Here is a 27,044-nt window from a genome sequence, read left to right as displayed (position 1 = left end):
CTCACCTTATTTGTGCTGTGAGTAAGCTACTCTAAGCCTTAGTTTCATTTCCTATAAAATGGGGGCAAGGGATACTTAAGGTACTCATGAAGTTTGCTGAGGCTCAAGCGAGATAATGTAGGTAGAGAAATGTATAGATGTCAGCTATCATTATATCATCACCATCCTCTTGCTCCTTTGCATCTCACAGGGAGGATTCACAGCATAAGGCATTGTACCACTGGGCATGACTCCTGATGTGATCTCAGTGTCTGGAGTGCCTTGGGTTGCTTGCTTATGTGAATGTCCTACAAGGACCTCAAGAATTGAGACAATACGGGGTTGAGTAGAAGGAGCACAGGATTTGGCATCAGAAGACTTGAATTACAACCCCAGCTCTGCCATTTACTATTTGTGTGTCATTGGGTTGGTCAGTTAACCTTTCTGGGCCTCAGTTTCCTCATCTGTAAAAATGAGGCAGACTAGCTGACTTTTAAGCTCTTCTAATCTTCTAAACTGACTTCTAATCTATAATCCAGTGACCCTTTGTTGACTTGCTTAGCTCTGGGGATCAATTGCTTTGGGAGTTTTCTGACTTTAAGATGAATAGATGGATCTTTATAGCACCGGGAAAGTGGGGTGACACTCAGCAGTGACCCCATCATCTCCTCCTTCATCAAGCAGGTCCTGTGGAGGAAGGTATCTGGATCCCAATACATGATTACTTGTTTCACCTTAGCATAACCACTTGAGGCAGTGGGATTGGGAAGAGAGGAGGAGAAGGCCCCCATTGCTGTTATCTTTGTGGCATTCAACTGGGTGGTCCAACTAGTCCCACCAGAGCAATGAGGAGAAGGATGTGACTGTCTACTTTTACTTCCTCATAAACCACACGGTGCTTTCTCCAAACCCACCCTGGTCACAAAGGGACCCTTCAGCCCAGCTTCCCTGGCAACACCAATGTGTAAATGGCCAGCCTTGGTTGTTGATGTTGGGTTTTTGTTTTTGCTTTTGGCTGTTGTTTGTTTGTTTGTCAGTCAAGCTCCAGTTTTGCTTTGCTTAAAATTCCTGCAAGGAAAAACAAACAACATAGGTCTGGTGCACCCAACCTTCCTGGGAGGAGACTCCTCAGGGCTCAAGGGGAGGGCTTGGAACATCCTGCAGAGTTGCACGTTGCCTCCTGTCTGAGGTGCACATTTCCTACTGGCGCCTCTTAGTTCCCCTCAGAATTGTCCAGGGGCTGATCTCCAGAGGGCTGAATTATTGGAGAGGAACACTCATAATTTATGGCTCAGAGACGTTCTTGAAATGAATCCTTGGGCGGGCATGGGGATGGCGTGTGGTGGTGGCCGCAGGCCCCGTGCTCAGAAGGGAGGGTGATGGTGGAGGAAGGGTAGGGAGAGAACTGGGTCCTCTGTGGGTGGGCGCATTCATTAGTGGGATGAGAAGGCCTTTCACTGTGTGGGCTCCCTCCTCAGAACTGAGCAGGGAGACCACCAACACCATTCCATGTGGTGGAATTTCCAGCCGTCTGACCAGAATGATTCCTGTCAGCCTGGCCTGGAGTCAGATCAAGGGCCGGGGATAAAGGAACATTAAATGACTAATTTGTCCATAAGTTAAACGCTCTTTTACCTCTTGCTACTGCTCCCTCATACTGTATGATGGATTCTCTTTTATGCAATTTATAACTCTGTATGTGTGAATCTCTTTGTGCATATATATGTGGATATATGTATATACACATACATGTTATATATATAGATGTGTATATGGAGAAAAATGCACATGTAGCCTGTACACTGTATGTGTGTGTTCTGATCTTTTTATGTACCATCAGAAGCCATCACATACCTCCTTAAATAAACAGCCACATATGCCAATTATCCAGGGAAAAAATGTACTTACACAAGAAAGTTATTAGTGATAGGATGAGAATCCAGGTCTCCCCACTTAGCTGCAAAGTATAGTGGTGATTAAATGAAAGAAACTTGATTTTACATATGTAGATACACGTATGGATATATTTATGGGTGTATGTGTTTGTATATGTATACATGTTTGTATGTAGGTGTGCTTGTATGTGCATTTCATTGTGTTTCTATGGCTACACATACACAGCATTACAGTTAAGTTTACATAACGACTTCCATAATAACCCCCATCTGTGTTGGAAAATAGCTTGAAGAAAAGGTCTCCTAGGCTGTCTGGACCATCAGAAAGAAATAGGTTGCTGGACATGATGGTGCATACCTGTAATCCCTGCTACTGGGGCTTCTGAGCCTGGTGTATCACTTGAGCTGTTGAGTTCTGAGCTGCAGTAGGGAGAAAGCCATTCAGGCGTCTGCACTAAGTCTGGCACTGATAAGTGATCCTAAGTTAGGGCAAACCAACCCAGGGTGGAAAGAGAATAGGTCAGAGTTTCCATGCTAGTCGTTAGTCACAAGCCTGTGAATAGCTTTTATATTTCCAGCCTGGGGGAAGGAGGGAGGAAGGACGGAAGGAAGGAAGGATGGTAGCTAGGTAGGAAGGGGGTTGTCTCATTTTGTTCAAACTGGGCTTAAATTAATAATGATGTTGTTTTCTCGTGTTAAAATCATTGGACAATAGAGCTAGAAGGGATCTTAGAAGTCATCAAGTTCAACCCCCTTCTTTTTGAAGGTGAGGAAACTGAGGCCTATAGAGTTTAGCAGTCTACAAGCCCACATCTTCCTGACTCCCAGGTTCAGTACTCTATCAACTACATTTTAATGCCTCCCAAATCAAACTGACATTTTAAAAGGCTAGACAAAAACAATTTATAATCGTGACCTCTGCAACACACCTCCTCTAATACTCTCTTATAGTATGGAGGTGACCATCAGTTCTCTAAGGTATACAAGAGTATCAGGGGGGATCTAATCTCTTGACACCTCAGGATCTTCTCAGGCCATTTCCCCTTCTCTGACTTCATACTCTTCTCTTCCCAATCTTGACCCTCTAGTTAAGTAATTAATCTCTACCCACTCTTTTGCTCTCGAATTCTTAACCTCCTTGTCTTTCCATCTGACTTGCCAATTCCTGCTCATATCTGCTGAATGAAGCTGGAAGATGTCATACTGGCATTCTAATTGGGGGCATTATATAGATACCTGTCATGCAACTTCAACTGAGCCTTCACTGCAGGAAGGCAGTCTTTTTATTCCTCCCTAATTGATTCCCTTATCTCACTCTCCACAGTTCTTCCAAACCTTCTCTTCTAAACCTTCCACACTTCTCCTTTCTGTCACCCTCTTGGCCAAGGATCTTGCCTCATACTTTATGAGAAAATTGGGACCTCCTGCTCTTCATCTCAAAGCCCTTGACAGAATCCCCAACTCTCTCCTTCTTTTCTATGAAGTCTCTGCCAACAAAGTGGCTCTTCTTTTCAAGGCTAACCCTTCAGGATGTGCCCTTGATTCCATCCCCTTCCTTCCATTCCATTGACCCTAATTTCCCTGCCCTCTTTCTTATCTTCAACTTCTCCCTATCTACTGGTTCTTTCCAACAAGCTCAGGTCCCTCTATCCTTAAAAAAACCTCCACTAGGCCCTATTCTTCTATCAAGCTACCATCTTATATCTCTCTTCTTTATTTCAGCCAAACTACTAGGAAAATCTATATCTATTCTTACCACTTCCACTTTCTCTTCTCTCATTTACTCTCCATCTTCCATATTCCTTCTAACTTCATCATCATCTGAAAATGTTTTCTCAAAAGTTACCAATGATAGCTATCTCTCTCTCCTTTTTCTCACCCTCCCACTCTCTCTTTCTCTCTTTCTTCCTCCCTCCCCATTTCCTTCCTACCCTCTTCCTTTCTTCCTCCTTCTTTCCCTTTCCATTCCTTTCCTTCCTTTCCCATTCCCTTCCTTCCCTGTCCTGGAGACATCTCAAACTCAAACCATCCCAAGAAGAACTCATTATCTGTCTCCACCAAACACATCTGTCTTTCAAACTTCTCTATTTCTGATAAAGACACTACCATTCTTTAGTATTATTTCACACTCCTCATTTTCCTTTATCCCACATATCCAATCAGTTGCCAGATCTTGTCATTTCTCTCTTGAAGCAAGAGAGAGAATCTTTGAGGGGGGAGTGAAAAGGGGATGGGGAATGAATGACCAGAGCAAATACAGAGAGATAGGACATAAAGTACCATGTGTCAGGGGAAGGGGAAGACCACTTTGGCCTAACATGCATCCTCAAATGTGAGGAACAGAGAAGGCCATTTTGGCCTCCCCTACATCCCCTGCTCTCTACTCAAAGAGACACCATGTGAGTTCAGGCCCTCATTACTGCTTGCCTTAATTACTTAAACAGCTTCTTCATTGAACTGCCTGTCTTAAGCCTTTCCCCACTCCGGTCTATCCTACATAGATTTGCCAAAGTGATTTTCCCTAAGCACAAATTTGACTATGTTACTTGCCTCTTTGATAATCTCCCGTGGCCCCATATTACTTCAGGGATAAAATATAATTTCCTCTGTTTACTTTTGAAGCCTTTTACAACCTGGCCTCAAACTATTTTTCCAGCTTCGTTATGTGTTACTCTGCATCCTGCATTGGCAGATTCAGTCAAACTGGCCTTCTCTTTGTTTCTCCCCCACAACATTCCACATCCTATTTCTGTCTCTGCTCCGATTGTTCCATATGCCTGGAATGTATTCACTTCTCATTTTTAGTTCATTGAACTCCTCTTTTCCTTCAAGATTCAGCTCAAAACCCACTTTGTACAAGAAATGTTCCCCAATCCCCTCAACTGCTAGGACCTTTTCCAAACCACTTTATATTTAATTACCTTGGTTTTTTTACTTGTATTTATTCCCTTTATATTTATTTTGTACATACTGACATAATGTATTTCTTGTCTCTCCCAAGAGAATGTAGTCTCATTAAGACAAGCGATTGTTTCATTCTTTGTATCTCTATCACCTTAGTGCAGTGACTGGCATATTATAGGTACTTAATTCATGCTTGTTGATTGATTTGTTGGAGTGGCCTCCCCAGAACCACCTGAGAAGACTTTTCTTGGTACTTTTGTCACATCTTGTGCTTCTTGTCTGCACAAATAGCTAGTTACTGCTCTGATTCTGAGCACTAGTTTTGGACAAGAATAGAGTAGGGAGAGATAGAGTTTGAGGCATAGAAGAGGAGACCCTAAGGAAGGGAAATCACTGATATTTTGAAGCTGAAGTAGAAGAATGTAGCATATTCTCCAGAGTTCGAATTTTCAAGCTTTACTTCATGAATCCCTCAATACCCCATTGAGATGTAGGATATGATTATCATCTTATCATTTCATTATCTGGAAAAGCTGAAACCAAGAAAGAGAGTGGAGTCTATTAATTAACAAGCATTTATTAAGCACTACTGTGTTACAGGCACCAAGCTAGGTTCTGAGAGTACAGAGGAAAAATGGAGCAGTACCCACTGTCTAAGAGTTTATCAGAATATATATGCATACATTTAATAAATAATATAAATTACAAATATAAAATAATCTATAACAATTTATGTAATAATATAATACATTTTAAATATTTTTATAAGGAATATAAAATAAATACAAAGGAAATGTTCTTTGAAAAAATCAATTGATGATTTCCTTTGATAGAAAAACAGGAAAAAAAATTTTAAAAAAAGAAAACCAGGAATAATCTATCCCTTCCTCTGCTGATAAAGAAGTGATTAGAAACATCTCAGGATGAAGTAAGGAAAGTCTAAAAACCAACATTGTTAGTCTAAAATCAACTATTGCTTATTGGTCTTCTTGGGATAGATGAATTTGGGGAGAGTATTTAAAAGCCAATACTAGTAATGGTTGAAATCATTCCCTATGGTTCTGTTAGGCCAAATAGGGTGGAAGGGAATGCTCTCTTATCTAACTTGATGGTGTAATGAATGGCTAGAGTCTTGTTGGGCCTTGGAGTCAAGAAGATCTCAGTTCAAATCTGGCCAGACACTTCCTAGCTATGTTACCCAGCACAAGACATTTAACTGCTGCCTGCCTCAATTTCTTCATCTGCTAAATGAGGATAACAATAGGACCTACCTCTGAGGTTTGTTGTCACGATCAAATTATATACTATTTGCAAGACTGTTTAGCACAGTGCCTAGCACTGTGGGGGCTTGATAAATCCTCTCTCCCTTCCTTCTTTCCTCCAAAGACTTAGCACAGGACCCAGACCTCAGCTTTATGACCTTCTTGTTAGAATACCCTTCTTGGTAGCCCTTTTGGAGTAATAAATTATGCTGTCTGTTCCAGCTGTGAGGTTGGGTCATACCAGGAGGCTAGCCTTCTCTGTGTGTTTCCTGGGGGAAGTAGACTACATTAAGGCTCCAGGTTTGTTGTAATCATCTGGGAAGTGGTCTATGATGGCAAAATTCAGGTTTGTTCTAGAGGGGGCACAAGCCCATATAGTCTTTTTTTATTCATTTATTTATTTTGCAGGGCAATGAGGGTTAAGTGACTTGCCCAGGGTTACATAGCTAGTTAGTGTCATGTGTCTGAAACCGGATTTGAACTCGGGTCCTCCTGAATCCAGGGCTGGTGCTTTATTCACTGCACCACATAGCTGCCCCTAGCCCATATAGTCTTATCTGAGAGTTGGAAGGTCTCCTGATTGGATCCAGGGATAGATAAAAAGGACTCTTAGACTTTTAGTCTTTCCCCAAAATACTAAAGGACACAGTGTGGTTTGAATGGCCATCCTGGTCACTTCTGTGGTCCATCAAACCCAATGTTCTATCTGTAAAATGGATACTAAGGGGGGATCTTGTAGGAAAGCATCATGGCTGGTCACCTTCCATGGTGGGGACTTTAGAAACTGAAGAATCATGCGAAATGTCTCTAATTTTCCTTGATAACTTCTTGTGGATCTACCTTATATGAATTCATCTAAATCCTACTTGCACTTATTTATATTTTCAGCCTCTATTACCTCTTTGACTAAGGAGTTCCATATGCTCACTACCCACTGTATAAAATACTACTTCCTTTTTTGGTTTATTCTATAAATTCTCTTTTTCCAGGCTTCATGGTGGGGGGATAGGAATGGGGGGAGCCTCAGGTCCACTGAGATTTGGCAAACAAGCCCATGCTTGGTCTACACATATCTTCTCTGATTTTATAAACATATACCATATTTCCTTGAATTCTTCTTTATCTTTACATCAGAGTCCCAACTTTTGTAGCCCACCTTTCTCACTTGCATTATTTTAGTTGATTCTCTGGTTTTCTCCAGCTTTATTTTGGGATTTTCAAGGTTCTATCTGTGACCAGGATGGAATTCCAAGTTGGAAAGCAGGGTTTCATGACCTCTTCAATAATTGCTTCCTTTTAGAAACAATAAACAAATTAGTTTAAATATATAAAAAGTGCCTTTGCATGGATAAATTGCATGGGGCATTCCTTTCATTTGTTTATCTTTTACTCTTTGCATGACTCATAGTAAAGATGGCTAGCATTTATATGCCTATAGACATGCACATACTCACATATGCATATCTATGTATATATGTATGGGTATATGTATGTAGCTGTATACATATATAATTTTAAGGTTTGCAAAGTATTTTTCCTATGTTATTTATATATCTAAATCTCACAAGAATCCAGTGGAGTACTTATTATTATTATCCCCATTTTACAGGTGAGAAAAATAAGAATGAGATAGGTTAAGTGACTTGCCCAGGATCACAAACTAGTAAGTATCTATGGCAGGATTTGAACTCAAGTCTTCTTGACTGCAATCCAGGGTTCTATCGACTAAACTACTTAGCTGCCCCAATTCTTAGGTTTTCCCTGGCAGAAGTAGGAAGGGGAGACCATTATTCACTCTAGGAATACCAGTTGTGCAACATTCAGTGGCTTGCAGATTGGAAAGTCTTATGCCCAAGTATGTCTCTCGTGTCTAGTATAATGTCTATCCTAACTATGAGGGGATTGTGACTCTTCAGTTCTCTAACAGACACTTCTTCACTGATACCTATGCCATTATCTACATTAGCATTCACCAAGCTAATTTTCCTATAGAATGCCTTGGTACTTGAAATATATCAATGGAACCTGTAAATTCTGGTCTCAGAAGTCTGAGAAGGGGAGGACTTGTAATACCTCCCCTACCCAACATACCTATACTATATGAGAGTATGTAGGGGTAAATTTTGGAGCAAAACAGAGAAAACAGCAGAGTTTTTTCATATACCAAAGTTGCACATTTTTATATGAAATTATTTAATATGTTACTGGGCAGCCAGGTGGCACAGTGGATAGAGCTCCAGGTCCTGAGTCAGGAAGACTCATCTACTGTAGTTCAAATCTGGCCTCAGATACCTATGAGCTGTGTGACCCTGGGCAAGTCACTTAATCTTGTTTACCCTATTTTCCTCTTCTGTCAAATGAGCTAGAGCTAAGGAAATGGCAAACCACTTTGGTTCTTTGCCAAAAAGCAAAACAAAACAAAATAAAACACAAACGGGGTCACGAAGAGCTAGATGTGACTTAAAAATTACTGAACAACAACAAATTTAATATTTTAGAGGGAAAACATCATTAGCTTTAAAACTTCCTCCTAGATCTTTTGACATTGTGCAGAGAACCAGGGATGTATGGAATATTAAGTTTGAGAAAATTGAGAAATACAATCACCAACCCTTCAGTATGATAATACCACAGTCCTCGAGAAATGGTGTTTTCTGGTTCATTGTAAAAGGTATAGAGTCACCAAAGATAAATTTCCTCACTTAACAGTTCACCTGACCTCCCCTTGCCTACTTTCAGTTTTCTGTTTCACATTGCAAAGAGCAGATACAGTGCAGTCTTTATGGAAGCTTTTCCTCAGGGTGCCTAGATTTAGAAGGGAACACTTTGCAACCTTTCAGTAAATAGAAACAACTGAACTTAGCACCTAGCTAGCAAGAATAATTAGTTAAACATAGAAAGCTCCCAGCACACTGTGGCCAGCAAAACTCTAGGTGAAACTCTTTTCCTGGCCCATTGGCCCACCCTCATCAGGATTTGATGGGACATTTCATATTGCCTGATCCGGGTACCTTTTGTGCTCATTCTTGCCCACAGAAGTTGCCTCTGAGCTGATTTTAGATGGGAACAAAGTGGGGAAAAGATCTTAGGTGGGCACTAGAGGAAGAGACCCTGGGGCAGACAGGCAGGATACCCTTTTTCTGATAATTGGCAAACCTTCAAGAAACCACTTTATACCATTCTCTCTGGGTCAGGGAAATAGATGGAACTAGTGAGGGAATGAATCAAATGTTTGGCCCATGAAGTCAAGATCATCAACATAAACTGTTTCCTCAACAAATTTTGCAATACTGTAAACATTTACTCGTGTTGTATAGATATATACCTTTAAGGAAAATTATATAGAGTTCACTTTTAGCTCCAAGTGAATTCTTACAGAATAGGAAAATGTCTGAACAAAAGACCAACGTGAAATCATTAGTATTAACATAATTCGACATCCCATGAGCCAGAAGGGACCTTAGAGATCATCTAGTCCTCTTGTTTTACACATAAAGAAATTGAGGCCAAGAGAAGTTAAATGATTTGTTTAGCAATACAGGTAGTAAGTAATCAAATAATCAGACAAAGATATCTTTTATAAAAAATTGCTGCTGCTTCAGAATTAGGGCAGTTAGGTGGTTTAGTGTATAGAGTGCCAGGCCTGGAGCCAGGAAGACCCCTCCTTCTGAGTTCAAATCTGTGTGACCTTGGGCAAGTCACTTAACCCTGTTTACCTCAGTTCCCTCATCTGTAAAATGAGCTGGAGAAGGAAATGGCAAAGCACTCTAGTCTCTTTGCCAAGAAATCCCCAAATATCATCACAAAGAGTCAGATGTGACTGAAAGGACTGAACAATAACAACTAGCTTAAGAATTTACTAGCCTTTTTGTACTATTTTTGTTATTGCTGTTATTATTGGCCTTCTAATTGTTATCAGTAGCATATTTAAATTCATGTACCATTGTAAGGACAAAGTATGAATTTAAGCTAAATTCAACAAACATTTATTAAACATCTACATTGGGGGCAGCTAGATGGCGCAGTGGATAAAGCACCGGCCCTGGATTCAGGAGTACCTGAGTTCAAATCTGGCCTCAGACACTTGACACTTACTAGCTGTGTGACCCTGGGCAAGTCACTTAACCCCAATTGCCTCACCAAAAAAAAAAAAAAAAACCAAACAAACCAAAAAAACCAAAAACATCTACATTGGAACATTGTTCTGGGCACTGGCGACTCCCCCCATTCCCTTTATGCAAGCATCTTATAGTGACTATAGAGTATCCCAGCCTCAAATGCTGCCTTTGAGATATACTGTGGGGCTATGGGCAAGTCACTAACATCTCAGTGCTCTTCAGGCAACTTCTTGGGATAACACAAACCAAAAGAAATGGTCCATATTCTTAAGGAGTTTTTCCTCCATGACAACACAGTCAAAGAAATACAAAATAAAGGGGAATAATCTGAAGGAAAAAAGGAACATAAAATGAGAGGAAGTGGTGAGCAAAGGGTTCTTAAACAGGAGTAGAAGTAACATAAATTGTCACAGGCTCATAGATTTAGATATGGAAGGCACTTTTGAGAGTTCTTGTACTCTAACCTCTTTATCTTACAGTTACAGAAACCGAAACTCAGAGAGTTAACCCAATTTGTTGTTGTTGTTGAGTTGTTTCAATCATGTCTCACTCCTTGTGACCTCATTTGGGATTTTCTTGGCAAAAATGCTGGAGTAGATTACCATTTCCTTCTCCAACTCATTTGACAGGTGAGGAAATTGAAGCAGAGTTTTACCCCATTTTACCCAACTAACACAGGTAGTAAGCAGCAGTGTGTATTTGAACACCAAGTTCTCTGTTCTAACACTAGTACTACACCTAACTAATCTAATTACAAAGGACTACTCTATATATGTCCCCAATTTAGCCCTAGGTTAAGAGCATAGGTCCCATGATGAGATTAAGAGGTCAAGAACTAGGCAACTAGGTGACCCAGTGGATTGAGAACTGGGCCTTGAATCAACAAGGCCTGAGTTCAAATTCAGCCTCAGATACTAATAACTGTATGCAAGTCACTTAATGGTCTCCATCTCAGTTTTCCTCATCTATTAAATTGAGAATAATAATAACACATACTTCACAGAATTGTTGTGAGCATCAAATGAGATATTTGTAAGGTATTTGGCACAATGCTCAGCACACAGTAGGCACTGAACAAATATGTTTTCCTTTCCCTTCAAAAAATGGGAAGACTATACTTTACATGACTTCACATGTATAATTGGTATCGTGTTGCTTGCCTCCTCAATCAATGATCAATGGGTGTAGAAAGGGTAGGAGAGAATTTGGAGCTCAAATTTTAAAAAAGATGGGTGTCAATTAAAAAATGTAATTGGGAAATATTTAACAAAATAAGTAAAAATACAAAAAATGGAAAGAGGTTCAAAGGACAGTCTCAGAATGACCAAGGTGAAAAATTGACAAGGATCAGGGATTGTTTACATTGGGAAAATCATAGATCAGGGTCTGACTTCCTACCAGCCTTATTTTTTCTTACAAAGAATCCTTCTGATAGTCACAATGAACATTACCAGAAGAAAACAAAAAGATAGGTAAAGTAAAACATGGCAGAGGGATGGGGGTGGGGGAAGGCCATTTGGTTCAATGGAAAGAATTCTGGTGCTAGAAATAATAGACCTGAGCTTACATCCCAGCTATGCCACTGTTCACATGAGTGACCTTGAGTTGAGTCCTGTCATCTCTTTGGGCCTAAGTTTTCTCATCCGTAAAATGGGAGAGAGCTTTATATCTGTAGCTGTTATTTTAGGGGAGCAAGGAGGTAGAACCTCTTAATCATTAAACATTGAGTACATGACCCAGGGAAGTCGAAGTCTCTGGTTTTTCTTTCTTTTTTTTCCTTCTTCTTCCTTGCTGGTATTACACGAACATCCAAATTAAGTCCAACCTATGGCTTAATGAATAATAATAACCTGTTATAAAATAACCATAAAAAACTTAGCTGTTTTCAGCCTAATTCAGTGTGCCGTATAAACTACGACCAGGACTAATAACTTTAGTCAGCATTTATGTCGCTCTTTCTATTAGCACAATGGGGTTTACAACCATTTATGAGTTTCTGGAAAGCCTAATAGGAAACACACATTCCCCTTCTCCCCGTCTCCCTAACCTCTCTTGGCTGCACAGGAGCAGGATTCAAAAACAGGTGCTTTGCTAGAGCAAGGCCAGTAGGGGTCGCCACCACCCCACCGCTGAAGCAGGAATTGGTCATGCTAATAAGGAACACGTTCAAGCCTAGTGCTTGACTTGCCCCCTCCATTCATAGCTGCTGGCTCTTTTTGCTCTCCTTACTTTTTTCCCTCGCTGGCTTGCTTAATTTCTCCTTGCTCTCTTTTCTTTTCTTTTTTTCTACTGATAAATAAACATGTTGGGGGCCTTCCGTCTGTATAAAAACAAAGGGAAACTTACATTCAATTCCCAAAGTGATCAATTTTTCTTTTAAATGTGGCTTTTAGGAGATTGAGAAAATGACTTGATTCTGTAGTTGTGTGTATTATCTTTTCTCTCCCTTCAGTCTTATATGTGTTTTTTTGTGAATACAGATGCACACATATACAATATTTTTATACGTGTATGCATAGTATAATATATGCACACACCTATACACACAAATATATTTGTCTGTCTGTCTTTCTATCTATCTATCTATCTATCTATCTATCTATCTATCTATCATCTTCTTTCCATTAGATTGTAATCTCCTTGACTTTTGACTCTTTTTGTATCCCCAGTCCTTAGTATAGTGTTTGGCACATAGTAGGATCTTAATAAATGTTCATTTATTGATTGATAGGTGTTTGTGGATATGTATACATTTTATATTTATTGCATGAAAGGCAAGCTGTAGTCATTGTAAATACTGTAATTCACTTTTTTAGTTTGGTATTTTACCCCCAACTTGCCTTAGGACAGCCAAATAATTGTCCAAAGCTGATGTTTTTTATTATTTCTTTGGTTTAAATATAGTGACCCTGGACACCTGGATTTAGAACTCGAGGTTATTCAACCCAAACCCCTCATTTTCTAGATGAAGGATCTGAGCTCTAGCAAGGAGAAGTGATTTGCTTAGGATAATAAGGTGACAAATTTAGACCTCTTGGGCCATCCCATTCAACCACCTCATTTGGCAGTTGGGGCCACTGAGACTCAATGAGGTTCAGTGACTTGCTCAATGTCACATAGGAGGTACAGGATGAAGGCAGGATTTTTACCAGGTCTTCTAACTCAAATCCTATTCTCTTGCCAACTGTCATTCTGAATTAGAGCTAGGATTCAATAGCAGATCCTCTGACTCCAAATTCATTGTTCTTTTTATTGCTGAGACTATCCTATTGATTTGTATAGACTCCCTGACAAGAAATATGATCCCTTTAAAAAACAATGTCGGGGCAGCTAGGTGGTGCAGTGGATAAAGCACCAGCCCTGCATTCAGGAGAACCTGAGTTCAAATCCGGCCTCAGACACTTGACACTTACTAGCCCTGTGACCCTGGGCAAATCACTTAACCCCAATTGCCTCACCCCTCGCAAAAAAATTGACACTGATTTTTATTTATTTATTTAATCAAGAAGCACTTATTGAATACCTGCTGTATGTCTAGCACTGAGCTAGGCCCTGGGGAAACAATTATAAAACTGAGCCAGTCCCTATCCTCCTAAGGGATTGAAGGAAGGGAGATAAATAGTCCTATTTCAGCCAGGTTATGTCCGTGGCAATCTCTTTTGGAAGACAGGGTTCCTGAACCCACAGAAATCCGGAGAAAGTTCCCCTGTCCTCTGTCTTCCCCATTCCCTGTTGCTACCCTCAAAGGAGAAAAGAAGCCCCTGACCTATACTCAATCTAACAGAGATTTCATGCCTGTAATCCTGTCTACTTAACACCGAGTTTTTTTCATAGAATCTTAGAGCTGAAAGTCCTCTGAAACCTAGAGGTCACCTAGGTTAACCTCCCAGCTCATGCAGAAATCCCTTCTTAAAACCCCCCCAAAACTAAAAACAACCACCACCACCACGAACAACAAGCTTGTTTCGGTGTGCACAGTAAACTTTTCTCTGACCTAACCTACATGGTTGAATGAGAGGATTTGGTTATGTTGCCAGTCCATTTTGTTTTCTGGTAAACTTGATGTGGCTTTCCCCACTCCAGTCCCTCTTTTTGTCATGAAGATTTAGAAACGGAGGCCCAGGCGTATCCTCAGAAATGGGATTCTCCGAGCTTTTCACAGCCAGTGTCAATTTGACAGCATTGCCCTCTCTGGCTGTGAACCCAAGTTCAATTTTCCTCTGTCTGCTGAAGAAGGATTCTCTAGAACAGCTGACCAAGAAAATTGGGCCCAGCCATGCAGCCTGAGAGAAAGGAGGATGCCAAACCCTCTGAAATTATTCCAGCCAGGCTTGGATCACGGAAGTGTTGGAAAATGCATGAAAGAGATTTATTCTGTGAGCTGTCCAGCCTGCTCCTTGGACCAGAAAGGTCTTGGGGATGTTCAGATAAGTTTCAGTTGAGGCACTGACCTTTTGCCTCCAGCATATCTCTGTTACTCTGTCTCTCAACCTTTTTCTTCTCTCTTTCTCTGTCTCTGTCTCTGTGTCTGTCTCTCTTTTTTGGTGAGGCATTTGGGGTTAAGCGACTTGCCCAGGGTCACACATCTAGTAAGTGTTAAGTGTCTGAGGCCAGATTTGAACTCAAATCCTCCTGACTCCAGGGCCGGTGCTCTATCTACCGCACCACTTAGCTGCCCCTCTGCCCCTCTGCCCCTCTCTCTTTTTCCTTTTCTTTTACTTCTTCTTCCCTTCTCTCTCCTTCTCAGGGGCTAATGATAGAAACCAAGTTCATCCTGAATGTCACTGCCTTCCCAGATACAAATGTTAGTTACTTACTACCTTAGCCATAAAGCTGAAATTGATGACTGCTCAAAAGGTATGAGAGAAGTTCTTATTCTTTCTCACCCCACCCCCTTACCTGATAACTACAATTCTATCTCACATTCTCAACTGAGCTTACTTACCACTTCCATAGTGCTATGACTTTGATGAAGGGCAGGTCATCCCAAGTCCCTGAGACTTACTTTCCTTATCTCTAACATGGGGATAATAATATTTGTATTGAATTATAGTTTGGTAGCCTGTACAAGGTATCCCAAAAATTTCAGTGCCATTTTTTTTATTTTAAAACTTAAAATACATCTAAGACTTTTGTGACACCTTGTTTAATACCCCATATCAAAACTGGTATTATTAGTTATTTCCAATTCAGTATGAAAGAAGGGAATAAGAGAAGATTTTTCTCAAGTAGAGTTTGAGGATACCAGATACTATTGGGTGGGAAATGCAGATGTGTAGAGTGAGCACCTGAAATGGTTGACTTGGTGCCAGGGAAGATGATTTTGTGATTTTTGCCTAGGTCCTTCCTATGGTATTCTGCTAAGACAGACAAAGGATAGTATCAGGAAAATGTATTACCAGGGGGAAAAAATGGGCACATAGCAAGGGGGAGGGATCAGCAATGGACACACCATTTGCTAAATTGTTATGTACATAATGAGTGGAGAACACAAGGACAGGCCCCAGTGAAGGGGGTTCCCCCCTCTACCTCCCCAGTAGATTTATGGGAAGATATGTACAAGAATCCCCCATGATAGGAAAGCTTGCCCACACTAATCAGATCCATTGGAGTACTAATATTTGTTTTTCCTATCAAAAATCAACAAGGTGTGGCAGCTCCTGCACATCCCTTTAAAAGAAATAGTAGATATTGATGATACCCTGTGAAAAACAACCTCAACGGTTTCTGATTCAAGTCTTTTAACAAAGACCAAACCAGATCTCGAAAAACATAATAATAGCTCACCTTCATCTATCACTTTAAACTTTGCAAATTCTACAATCCAGGTGTTGTTAATGTGGGATCCATTAACTTAAGATATTTTTTTAATAATTGTACTTTGATCTTTTCTAATCCCATGTATTTTGTGTATTTAAAACAAAAAACAACCATCATCCTAAGAAGGAGTTCATAGATTTTACCAGACTGCCAAAAGGGTCCACCAGGGCAACCCCCCCCCAAAAAAAAATCCAACATCAAGAGCCCTTGCTCCACATGGATTATTTTATTTTGTGAGATAAATGCTGTTGTTATCCGCACTTTACATATAAAGAAACAGTGACTTGTCCATACAACTAGTAGTCACATAGCTAATAAGTCTCATAAGTGGGATTCAGACTCAAAGTGAAATTCAAAGTCTTCCTGACTTCAGACCCACAAGGCCCCACTGCCTCTGTGCAAAGCTTCCATCTGTCACCTGTTTCTTTTCTTACTATTTTTGCACATTCCAGCTGAGTCTGTATGATCATAAACAGCAGATGCAAAGTGAAAAATTCAGTCAACTATATTTGGTTCTATATGGTCCCAAAATGTCTGTATTTCTCATATGACATTGCCCTCTAACAATGTCATTTTACCATAATGTTAAGAATATATTATAACTAAACCCTACCATAAAGTATGTCGTTCATATTTTCATAATGTTATTAATATGGACCCAGAGAGGGTAAGCAGTTAGTTGCCCATGCATGCAGATAGTTAGTTTTAGAAGTGGAATTTGAACCTAGATTTTTCTATTCCAACATCAGCATTCTCCCCATTAGACTAGACAACTGCTTTTCAAAATTAGCATATTCAAGTTTAATAGACACCAACTGGGTGTTATGCTTGTAAATATTTAACAACTGGCTTTCCAAATATAGGCACAACTCACTTTTAAGTTTAATCTGCATTGCATTCTTCATATTTTCTCCATTGCTTTCTTGAGTCTAGACAATCAACAAAACAATATGTCAAGCCTTGCTTCTGTAGTTTGTTCATTTTCAAGGTGTAAAGGTTCATTTTCTAAAAATTTAACCATCAGCTTTCCCAAAGCAGCTAACTCCATTACTGTAGCCAGAGAGGTTCCCTCCTTGCTTCTTGCTTCTACATATTTGTGTGTCAGAGAAGGGTTGCTCATGAAAATGAAGATTGTAGGAGTTCCATGGGTTTTAAAGGTCACATTTTCAAGCAAATTTTGATTGGGCATAGGAGTAATATAGTTTGCTAGTGAACTGCTAGACAGTACCACTTTTTGTAGTTAATGACTATAGGGAAAGAAAGAAAGGAAAGGAAAGAAGGAGAAAAAAGGAGAAAAGAAAGGGGGAGAAAAAGAAAGGAAGGAAATTCTGAGCTCTGCTGTGTTGGAGGCTCTGTTTTAAAACTTGGCTTCCCAGTCTCCATTCAGACTCTGTGCCCTGGTAAGAGTATATTATTTTCTTAGCTCAAATTGCTGTTTCCAAATCATCATTTCTCTACGATGAGAAAACAATATTGGGTCTTATGTAATATCAACCTCAATGAATCTGGAAGTGATCAGGGAATGGGTGGGTTTTTCCCCTTCTCTTTAAAAAAAAAAAGAAGGGGGAATAAATTTGAGATTGTTTGCATATGGCTAAGAATATTTATGAACTATTCCCCTTGTTTCCTCATTACATATTTCACCCAGTGTGTTTGTGTGTGGTACAGGATAAATCTTTATAGGAATGAGGAGATGGAGTAGAGAAACAGGTATTATTAGTCAATAACCTGAGCTATTGGTGAATCACAGTTCTCTGGATACCCTAGGAACCCTTCCCCCGCCCCCCACCCACTTTAGCTTCCCATGCCAGGACAATTACCCAGCCTGCCGCTCAAAGGAAGCCATTGGGGTTGGGGGAGGTTTCAGATCGCAAAGACAGAAAGAATCTAAGCCGCCTTGTTTGGACGTTTTCAAAGCCTTCTTGCCTCTCTGGTTTCGATCATATGCCCCTCACATTTGCCGAAATGGAAAGTACAGCATACACTGCTGTTGTCATGACCTAGGCTTAAATAGGTAATGGAATTCTTAGGCTGCCAGATTGGGACAGAACTAATGGTCTGAGATGGAAGGTAGGAGAAAAAAACTCAAATCTCTTGGCAAGGGCCATCTGAATGCAGGCAGCACTTGTCAGATAAGCTTGTTGGCTTTCCAGGGTGTGGAGACGGAGGGATTTGTTTGTGTTTTGTGATGCCTCTCCATATTCGCTGTCCCTCTTCTTACTGAAGTGATTCTAAGGAACAGAGAAATGAATGAGACTGACAGAAGACAATCAGACAGGAAGCAGAATTCTGTGCTGTTGATCCCCCCTTCATTGTTGTGTCTCCAGACCAGACCATAGCTTTTAAGTCTGTTGTATGCCTTAAGTACATGAGAGAGACAGACACGCACAGAGACACAGACAGACAGACACGCACAGAGACACAGACAGACAGACACGCACAGAGACACAGACAGACAGACACGCACAGAGACACAGACAGACAGACACGCACAGAGACACAGACAGACAGACACACACAGATACACAGACAGACAGACACACACAGAGACAGATACCCTCTTCCTCAGAGGCATCATATGCATGAGACTTCAAGTCAGAAGATTGGGGTCTTTGATGACATGGCAGTGTGACCATGGACGAGTCACTTCACCCTATAAGCCTCAGTTTCCTCATTTGTGAAATAGGAATATCATTATATTTGCTTTACTTAAGGTTGTTGTGAGGAAAGCATTTTGCATGAGCTGTCATTTCTCTGGCTATCCATTGGGCAATGTGGTGTGGTGCATGCAGATCGAGCCTCAGAGTTATAAAGATCTGGGTTCAGGTGCTGCTTCTATCACATGATGACTGTGTGACAGTGAGCAAATCACATAAACTCTCAATTCCTCAGGCAGCTCTCAGTAAATTGCAGAGTAGGTGCTGATTTACATGGGTATAAGGAGTTTCCCCAACTCAGTGCTCTCATAGGTCTGGTTCAAAAAGAAGCTCTTAGATCTGAGGTGTTGAACGCACTGTCCATGGACTGCATTGCAACCCACCACTTCCAAGTGATGTCCAAACCAGATTAAAATGTAATTGGGAGAGATTTAACAAAATAAGTAAAAATACAATAGAGCATAGGTAATGTTAATATGTGGTTTTCTAAATTAATATATAGTCTCAGGCATCTTTTTCTACAGTTTAGTCACCACCTTTTCTATTTGAGTGTAACACCACTGTCTTAGACAAGTCATTGGTCCATTTCTCAACACCCACACTCACACATCAGCCATTCTTCCTTTCTACTCTATAATGCTTACCTCCTCCAACCATTATCTACCTATTGAAGTAGGTACATGGGCTTGAGAAAATGAACTAGACTAGTTAACTCCAAGATTTGTTTAATCTATTTGTTCTGGGATCCCAAAATCATAGTATTTTATGATCCTACCCACCAAAGATAACTTCACTCCATATGTCAGTGCTCTATCATACCAGTTAAGAAACAAGGTTACTAAATAATATCCCTTCAAAACCTGTGAGCTCCATAAATGGACCATGTACTTCTATGGATGGGAGATGCACATGCTTATATAAGAAGCATAAAATACTTCTCCACTATCCCCAATACCTGCCCTTGAAGATCTTCTATTTGGGTGTTTGTGTCCTTAAGTGCCTCCAATAGAGACCAGCACATAGTAGGCATTTAATAAGTCTTTGTTCATTGTATTTGTATATTCAGTGTCTAGCACACAGTGAGCAACTGATCAATTTGGGTTGGTTGATCTCAGAGAACTATTGTTAAAATAATTTTCCGGGGGGTGGGGGAGCAGCTAGGTAGCACAGTGGATAAAGCACCGATCCTGGATTCAGGAGGACATGAGTTCAAATCAGGCTTCAGACACTTGACACTTCCTAGCTTTGTGACCCTGGACAAGTCACTTAATCCTCATTACCCTGCAAAAAAATAAAAAAATAATATTTGGTATTTCTTTGGCCTTTCCTCCAAGGCCTTCTTGCTGCTCTTCTGAAAAAAAAAATATTTGTTCACATAAAGTATAGCTCTGTCTGGAATATGATATTGGAATGGCGTCACAGAACTATGAAACAACTTGCTGATTCCAAGTCCCACAGTAGTAGACTGTGGAATTAGAACCTGGGTCTCATGACTTCTCTGTTTGAGGACTCTTTTTTTTCCACAGAAAAGGGACAGTGGAAAGAGCCCTGGATTTGGGGTTAAGGAACCCAGGTTTGAAACTTGCTTTTGTCACCTGCTACCTTTGTGACATTGGGCAAATCACCTAAACTGCCTGGGCCTCAATTTCCTTATCTGTAAAATAAATGGTTGGACTAGATGGCCTCTGAGGTCCCTTACAACTCCAAATATATAGTTTTTGATCTGGATGTGTGTTTTTAAAGACGTTTCAATCAAGAACTAGTCAAAAAATTAGTCAAATGGTTTACATCAACCTTAGTATTTTCCACAACTGACAGATGCCAATTAGCTCTCCTTTATTCTCCTTTTTCCTGGTCCCCATGACTAAAAGGAGCAGAGGGACTTAGCAGACAAACAAAAATAAGACATGAATGCTTCAGGAAGAAAATACAATAAAGCTGTATGAATATTCACTTCTCCCATGGCTCTTAAAGACGCTTACAAACCCATGGAAGTCTAGACTGTGTGACAGAGGGGAATGCAGGCATTTCTGCCTATCCCTGGACTCTCCTTCCTTCCCCTTATGCTGGAAACACAAAGCAGATGATGAAGCAGAAAGGATGAATGATGCACAAGGGAGGGGGAAGTATTGGGAAACAACCTCCAACCTTCAGCCAGTTTTCAAACATTCCAACAGGAATTCAACTGATTTATCCAGAGTTGGTGTCATTCCATTGTTTCCAACAAAAGCATTCTGAAAAGAAGACAAAACATGTATATGTGTTGAATGGCCAACAAAAAGGGAGGGGAGACAGGAGGAGAAAAGCTGGTCCAAAACCAAAAATGTCCTTTCTGCTCCTATTAGAATTAAGGTCAGGCTTGAATCATCTTAGCTTATGGGTTCCTGCTCTGCACAAACTCTGGTGAAACTGGGCAGTTGGGGCAGTGTTGACAACAAGGTTCCATTGGCCAATGACCAGAGTAGCTCTTTGCTCTGGTTGTGCCATTTTTCTGGCTGAACACAGGACAAAGACAGGCATGTATTGCCTAATATCATTAATCGGTTCCATGAAAATATAGTATTAGGTAAAGTAACATTATATGGGTCAATTAGTTCCATAGTTAAATCAACCAGTTTCTTTCTGGATCATTCCAGTGGGGCTCTATCATTGATTTGAGAGGCAGCATGGTACAATGGAAAGAGCACTGGATTTGAAGTCTGAGGACATGAGTTAGAATCCTACTGTCTGTGTGACCTTGAACACCTTAAATAACCTTTTTGGGGGTTTAATTTTCCCATCTGTAAAATGAGCATGGGGGGCAGCTAGGTGGCGCAGTAGATAAAGCACTGGCCCTGGATTCAGGAGTACCTGAGTTCAAATCCGGCCGCAGACACTTAGCACTTACTAGCTGTGTGACCCTGGGCAACACACTTAACCCTCATTGCCCTAAAAAAAAAAAAAGAGCATGATTAGATTAAATGGAAGGTCTCTTCTATCTCCAAATCTCAATCTTATGATCCTGCATTATTATGAAACAACTTTGGCAGGAGGAAAGTAGGTAGAATAGAGGAGACAACATTGGACTTGAAGTCAAGAAAACCTAGGTTCAAATCTTGCCTCAGATACTTATTCATTGTGTGACTGTGGGCAAGTTACTCAATCTCTGTGCCTCAGTTTCCTCATCTATAAAATGAGAAGGGGTGGACTTGATGGCCTCTAAGGTCCCTTCTAGCCTTAAACCTATGATCTTATAAGAGTATACCTGTATTTAAGTGCAAAGAGAGAGAAAGGACAGTGCAGCATAAAGAACACTAGACTTGGAGTCTGTCATGTCACCATGAAGAAATCACTCACCTTCTCTGGATTTCCTCATCTATAGAATAGAAATAATAACACCCGTACTTCCTACCTCACAGTGCTGTTGTAAAGAAATCAACCAACACGCATTTATTAGATACCTTCTGTGTGCTAGCCATGGTGCCTAGGTGCTAGAAAATCAGAAATAAAGATTGGAACAATTCCAACTCTCTTGGAGCAAATAAATAAATCACAGAATAAACAGAAAGGATAATATAAACACAGGTAATCTTCATACCACATCCAGTACAGTGCTCTGCACCAGGGAAATATTGAATAATGTTTGTCAAATTGAATTGAAAATATACATCACTAATACATCACCCTGGAAATATTTAAGCCTCCGGTATCACTGAATTTCTGATTTGGAACATCCAGTGGCAGTGTAGGATCAAACATTCCCCTCATTTTCCAAATAAGGAAACTGAGGCTCAGAGAGAATCAGTGACTTTTTCAAGGTCACACAACTAGTAAGTGACAGAGGAGAGATTTGAACATGGATCATTTGACTTCAGAGTCAGGTTTTGTTTTGTTTTGGGGTTTTTTTGTTTTCTTCCATTGGTGCTACACAGCAGGGTAGTCATTTGAGGTTGATCATTTGAATGCTTTATTTTTTGTTCCAGGAGGTCAGGGAAATCCTCTTATGGAAACCTTTTAGGGAAAGTCTTTGAAAGTAGCTCTGTTACTCACTTTATGAATATGAACCCTGAAATGAATATTCCCCTACCATATATAACATGTGAAATATAGGAAAAGGTCATCTGCTTTAGGGTTTTAAGGATGAAATGTCCAGATCCCATGGTTCTCTCAATCAACTTTTTATCTTATTGAAATTTTTAGCCCCCTCTGACCTGCTATTTTATTGGTAGGGGAGCTCCCAGTGTGAAAACTCTTTCCACCTAAGTAGGTGTAAGACTTGTGCTCTTAGGGAGTTGCCTGGGACACTCTCCAAGGCCAGCCTCTATATCTACCTCTTAACTCCATTGTTTCTCATTACAAAAAAAGTGTTGGGGTCATTTATAACACAAATAATATCTTGGATATACAACGTGCCTTATTTGTTATGCATTTTTGTTGGGAGAAGGTGAAAGCATGACATTAATTTTTCTCACATTTTGGAATGAAGTTGTTATCATGTCCATTTTTAAGATGGGAAGACTGAGGGAAAGTGATCTCTCTGGGTCCTATTCACTTTAAAAGTTCTTTGTGGCTATGAATGTGTGTATATGCATATATGTGTATATACATGTATGCATAAGTGTGCCTTCATTTATATGTGTGTGTATGTGTGTTGTGTTGGGACCAAAGAGTCTAACTGAAATTCATGACTTATGGGAAACTCTGTCTCTGTTTCTGTCTCTGTCTCTCCCTCTCTCCCCTTTCTCCCCTTCCCCTTCCTTCCCTCCTCTCCCTCTCTTCCCCTCCTCTCCTCATTTCCCCATTTCTCCTCTTCCCCTCTCTCCCCCCATCTCTCTGTCTCTGTATGTGTCTTTCCTTCTTCCCTCCATCTCTCTTTCTCTGTTTTTGTCTCTCTTCCCTCAACCCTCTTTCTTCATCAATAGGTCCACACCTAGGAAGGACTTAATAAATAGTTGCCATGTAAATCAATAACCATTACCCAAGGGGTTGGCAAAAGCCTTTATATTTTTTTTAAAAAATTGTTTTTTTGGTCTTGCCTCCTAGGTCTTGAAAGAGGCTTGACAAAGGCATTGAAGAAACTGGATGATTACCTGAACATACCCCTGCCTGAGGAAATAGATGCTGACACTTTTGGAGATGATGAAAAGATATCTAGGCGCAAATTTCTGGATGGTGAGGAGCTGACCCTTGCTGACTGCAATCTGCTGCCCAAACTCCACGTAGTCAAGGTAAGGCAGAAAGCCTCCTGACATTGGCCAGGTGTCCTGTAAGAGCCAATACTACCAATGGTGTTCAGGGCTACCATTTTCCTTGAGTGAGTTTTTACTCCTTTATCCATGGAAGGTGTATTTTTCTTTCTGCATAGGACCTTTTTCATCACTTTTTCTAAGTATTATTGATGCAGGCTCTGCAGGAAGATTGTTTCTCACTGTTGTGAACCTCAAATGAGAAAGAAAATTTATGTAAAGTGTTTGGCAAGCCTTGCTATGTGTCAGTTATTTTTTCACATAATTCTTTCCCCATCCCTTGATTTTTTGTAGTGCAGAAGGCTATGGGACCTACCTGCTAGCATTGAATTTATTATTTGTACCATGGGATTGAACATTTTATCATATATTGAACCCTTAAAGGGTTGCAAGGGACAGTAAAGGTCAGCTGGGCCAACTACCTCCCACCCAGTGCAAGAATCTTTTCTACAATTGCCCTGATGACAGTCTCTGCTTGAACAGTTCTAGTGATGGAGAGTTTGCTATTTCACAATGCAACTTATCCATTGTTGGATGGGTTTAATTGCCAGAGAATTTGCCCTTATACTGGGCCAAAATCTCCCTCTCAGTAGCTCCTGCCCTTTGCTCTTTGTTCCACACACTGGAGCAATACAGAGCAAGTCTTCTTTGCTAGAGTATTAATCCTGGAGCACCAGAATTTTTTTCATTTTTTGTCCTTATAATTCTCAAAAGCCTAATCCAACCTCTAATACACAGCAGATATTTAACAAATATTTGTTGGTTGATTGATTCTATAAAGACAACTCTTCAAAAATTGAAAAAAGGAATTATATCCCCCTAAGTTCTCTTTTCCTATGAATAAATCTCCCTAGTTTCTTCAGTTCTTCCTAATGCAACATGAGTTCAGGTCCCATCACTATTCTAGTTTCCCTTCTCTGGACATTTTCTGGAAATATTCTAGGATATATTATTAAAGAGATCGTTGCTAAATATTATAAAGGGAAGCAATGATTACAGAGAATCAATATGGTTTCATTAAGATCATGTCACATGCCACACTAACCTCATTTCCTTTCTTGACAGGATTACTAAACTAGTAGATGAGAGTAATACTGTAAATATAGTTTATCTGGGTTTTAGCAAGCTTTTGAGAAAGTATAATACACTATTCCTAATAGCCAGTGCTTCACATAGCCCTGAAAGTTTGCAAAGCTCTTTATGAATATTGTGTCATTTGGTCCTCACAGCAACACGTCAAGGTAGGTACTATTATCATCCCCATTTTATAAATGAAGAAACTGAGACAGTGGCCAAGGTCACTGAAGCAAGATTTTAACTAGGTCTTCCTGAATCCAAGTCCAACTTATGTATTAGACAATACAATTAGATTCAGAGCTATAGCTTATAGAGAGATATATTAAAGGATTAGATAATGCAGTCAGATTCAGAAATGGTTGGATGGCTGGAGTCAAAGAGGGGTTAATGTCAATACAGAAAGAGGTGCCCAGTAGAATCCCCCAGGGATGCATTTAATATTTTTCCCAGTAACTTAGATAACAGCATGGGTGGGTGGTGTGCTCATCAAATCTGCAGATGATATCAAGCTGAGAGAGACAGCTCAGGCACTGGATGACAGAGTCAGGATCCAAAAGGATTTTGTAGCCCAGGCCAGAGCAAAAAGCTGACTCTAATAAGATGAAATTTAATAGGGATAAATTTAAAGTCTTGTATTTGGTCCCCAAATACAACTTCACAAGTGTAAGATGGGGGAGTTGTGGTTTGTCTGAAAATATAACAGCTTGTATGTCTCATGACTTCCTTCTGCCCTGCAGTGAATAAATGATTGAATGAAAGAATGTCAGCTCTTTCAGTGTACCAGGCACTGTGTTAAGCACAGGATACAAATATGAAGAGCAAGCCCACCCTGGCCCTCAAAGAGCTTACATCCTAATAGAAGAAGACACACAATTAATAATGATAATGATTGTAAATAATGATAGCTGACATTTAAATAGCTCTTTAAGGTTTTCAAGGAACTTTACTTATGTTAACTTATTTGATCCTCACAACAACCCTGAGAGGTAAATGCTATTGTAGATGGGGAAACTGAGACAAACAGTGGTTAGGTGACTTGTCCAGGGTCACATAGCTAGTAAGTGCCTGAGGCTGGATTTGAACCTGGGTCTTCCAGCACTTCATCTATTCTCCGATGGCTCTACTTACCATCTCCGTGACTACCTAAACCATAACATCCTTTCCTAGTCACCCCTCCCCTATGTGCTTTTTCCTCACAGTTCTTCTGCATAGAAAAACAGTGGCCTGGTTAAGAGAGGGTATTTTGGACCCAAGAATTCATCAAGCAGTTAATTTCATGTCCTTTCTAAGAAAGAGAGTGTTGATTTCATTATTCTATTGAGAGGTAGAAAGAATATGTGTGTGGGGGAGAGGAAGGGGACTCACTGGGGAGAAGATGGAGGAGTTTCTAGGGCAGGAGAGATGTGGTCAATTAGACACCCAGAGCACAGGGGCAGGAGCACGAGTGCCAGGTCAGAGGTGGAGGCTAGAGTGTAGGAGCATGGCATGAAGGTAAGTTAGTCAATAAACATTTATTAAACATCACCATCATAGCTAATATTTATATAAAATCTCCTATGTGACAGGTACTATGCTAAATGATTTATGATTATTATCTTATTTGAGCCTCACAACAACCCTGGCAGGTAGGAGCTATTATTATCCCCATTTTACAGATGAGAAAACAGGTGAACAGAGATTAAATAACTTGCCCAGGGTCACACAGCTAGTAAGTGTCTAAATGCTGGATTTGAACTCGGGTCTTACTGATTATCCTCTCAGAAGGAAGTCAACAGTTTCTAGCCAGAAATTATGAGTGAACCACATATGTCCATATGGGCTGGAAAAACCTGCACAACTTTCTGACTTGAATTAAAATAATTGTTTGGGGCTGATCCAGTGGTCATCTGTAGTTCCAACCAGAGTATATTTCATCAATGGACTGCACGCCTTTCATTGTCTTTCCTAAGCATTCTTAATTTTTTTGGGGGGTGGAGCAGGGCAATGAGGGTTAAGTGAGTTGCCCAGGGTCATACAGCTAGTAAGGGTCAAGTGTCTGAAGCCGGATTTGAAGACAGGTCCTCCTGACTCCAGGGCTAGTGCTTTATCAACTTCACCACCTAGCTGC

General features: G+C 40.3%; 1 protein-coding gene across 1 annotated transcript in view; it reads left to right on the top strand.

Annotated features, from left to right (window-relative positions):
- The window catches only part of CLIC5 (chloride intracellular channel 5), a 135,929-nt gene that overhangs the window by 93,988 nt on the left and 14,897 nt on the right, over nucleotides 1-27,044 (top strand). The window contains exon 5 of the mRNA XM_044000908.1: nucleotides 23,658-23,842. Coding sequence (XP_043856843.1) covers nucleotides 23,658-23,842 — 185 coding nt within the window. The remainder of the gene's footprint in view (nucleotides 1-23,657; nucleotides 23,843-27,044) is intronic.

This window comes from Dromiciops gliroides, chromosome 4, assembly GCF_019393635.1.
Source record: "Dromiciops gliroides isolate mDroGli1 chromosome 4, mDroGli1.pri, whole genome shotgun sequence".
In the NCBI taxonomy this organism is placed as follows: domain Eukaryota; kingdom Metazoa; phylum Chordata; class Mammalia; order Microbiotheria; family Microbiotheriidae; genus Dromiciops; species Dromiciops gliroides.
Note: the sequence above shows the minus strand (reverse complement) of the source record. Positions and strands in the feature narration are given on the sequence as shown.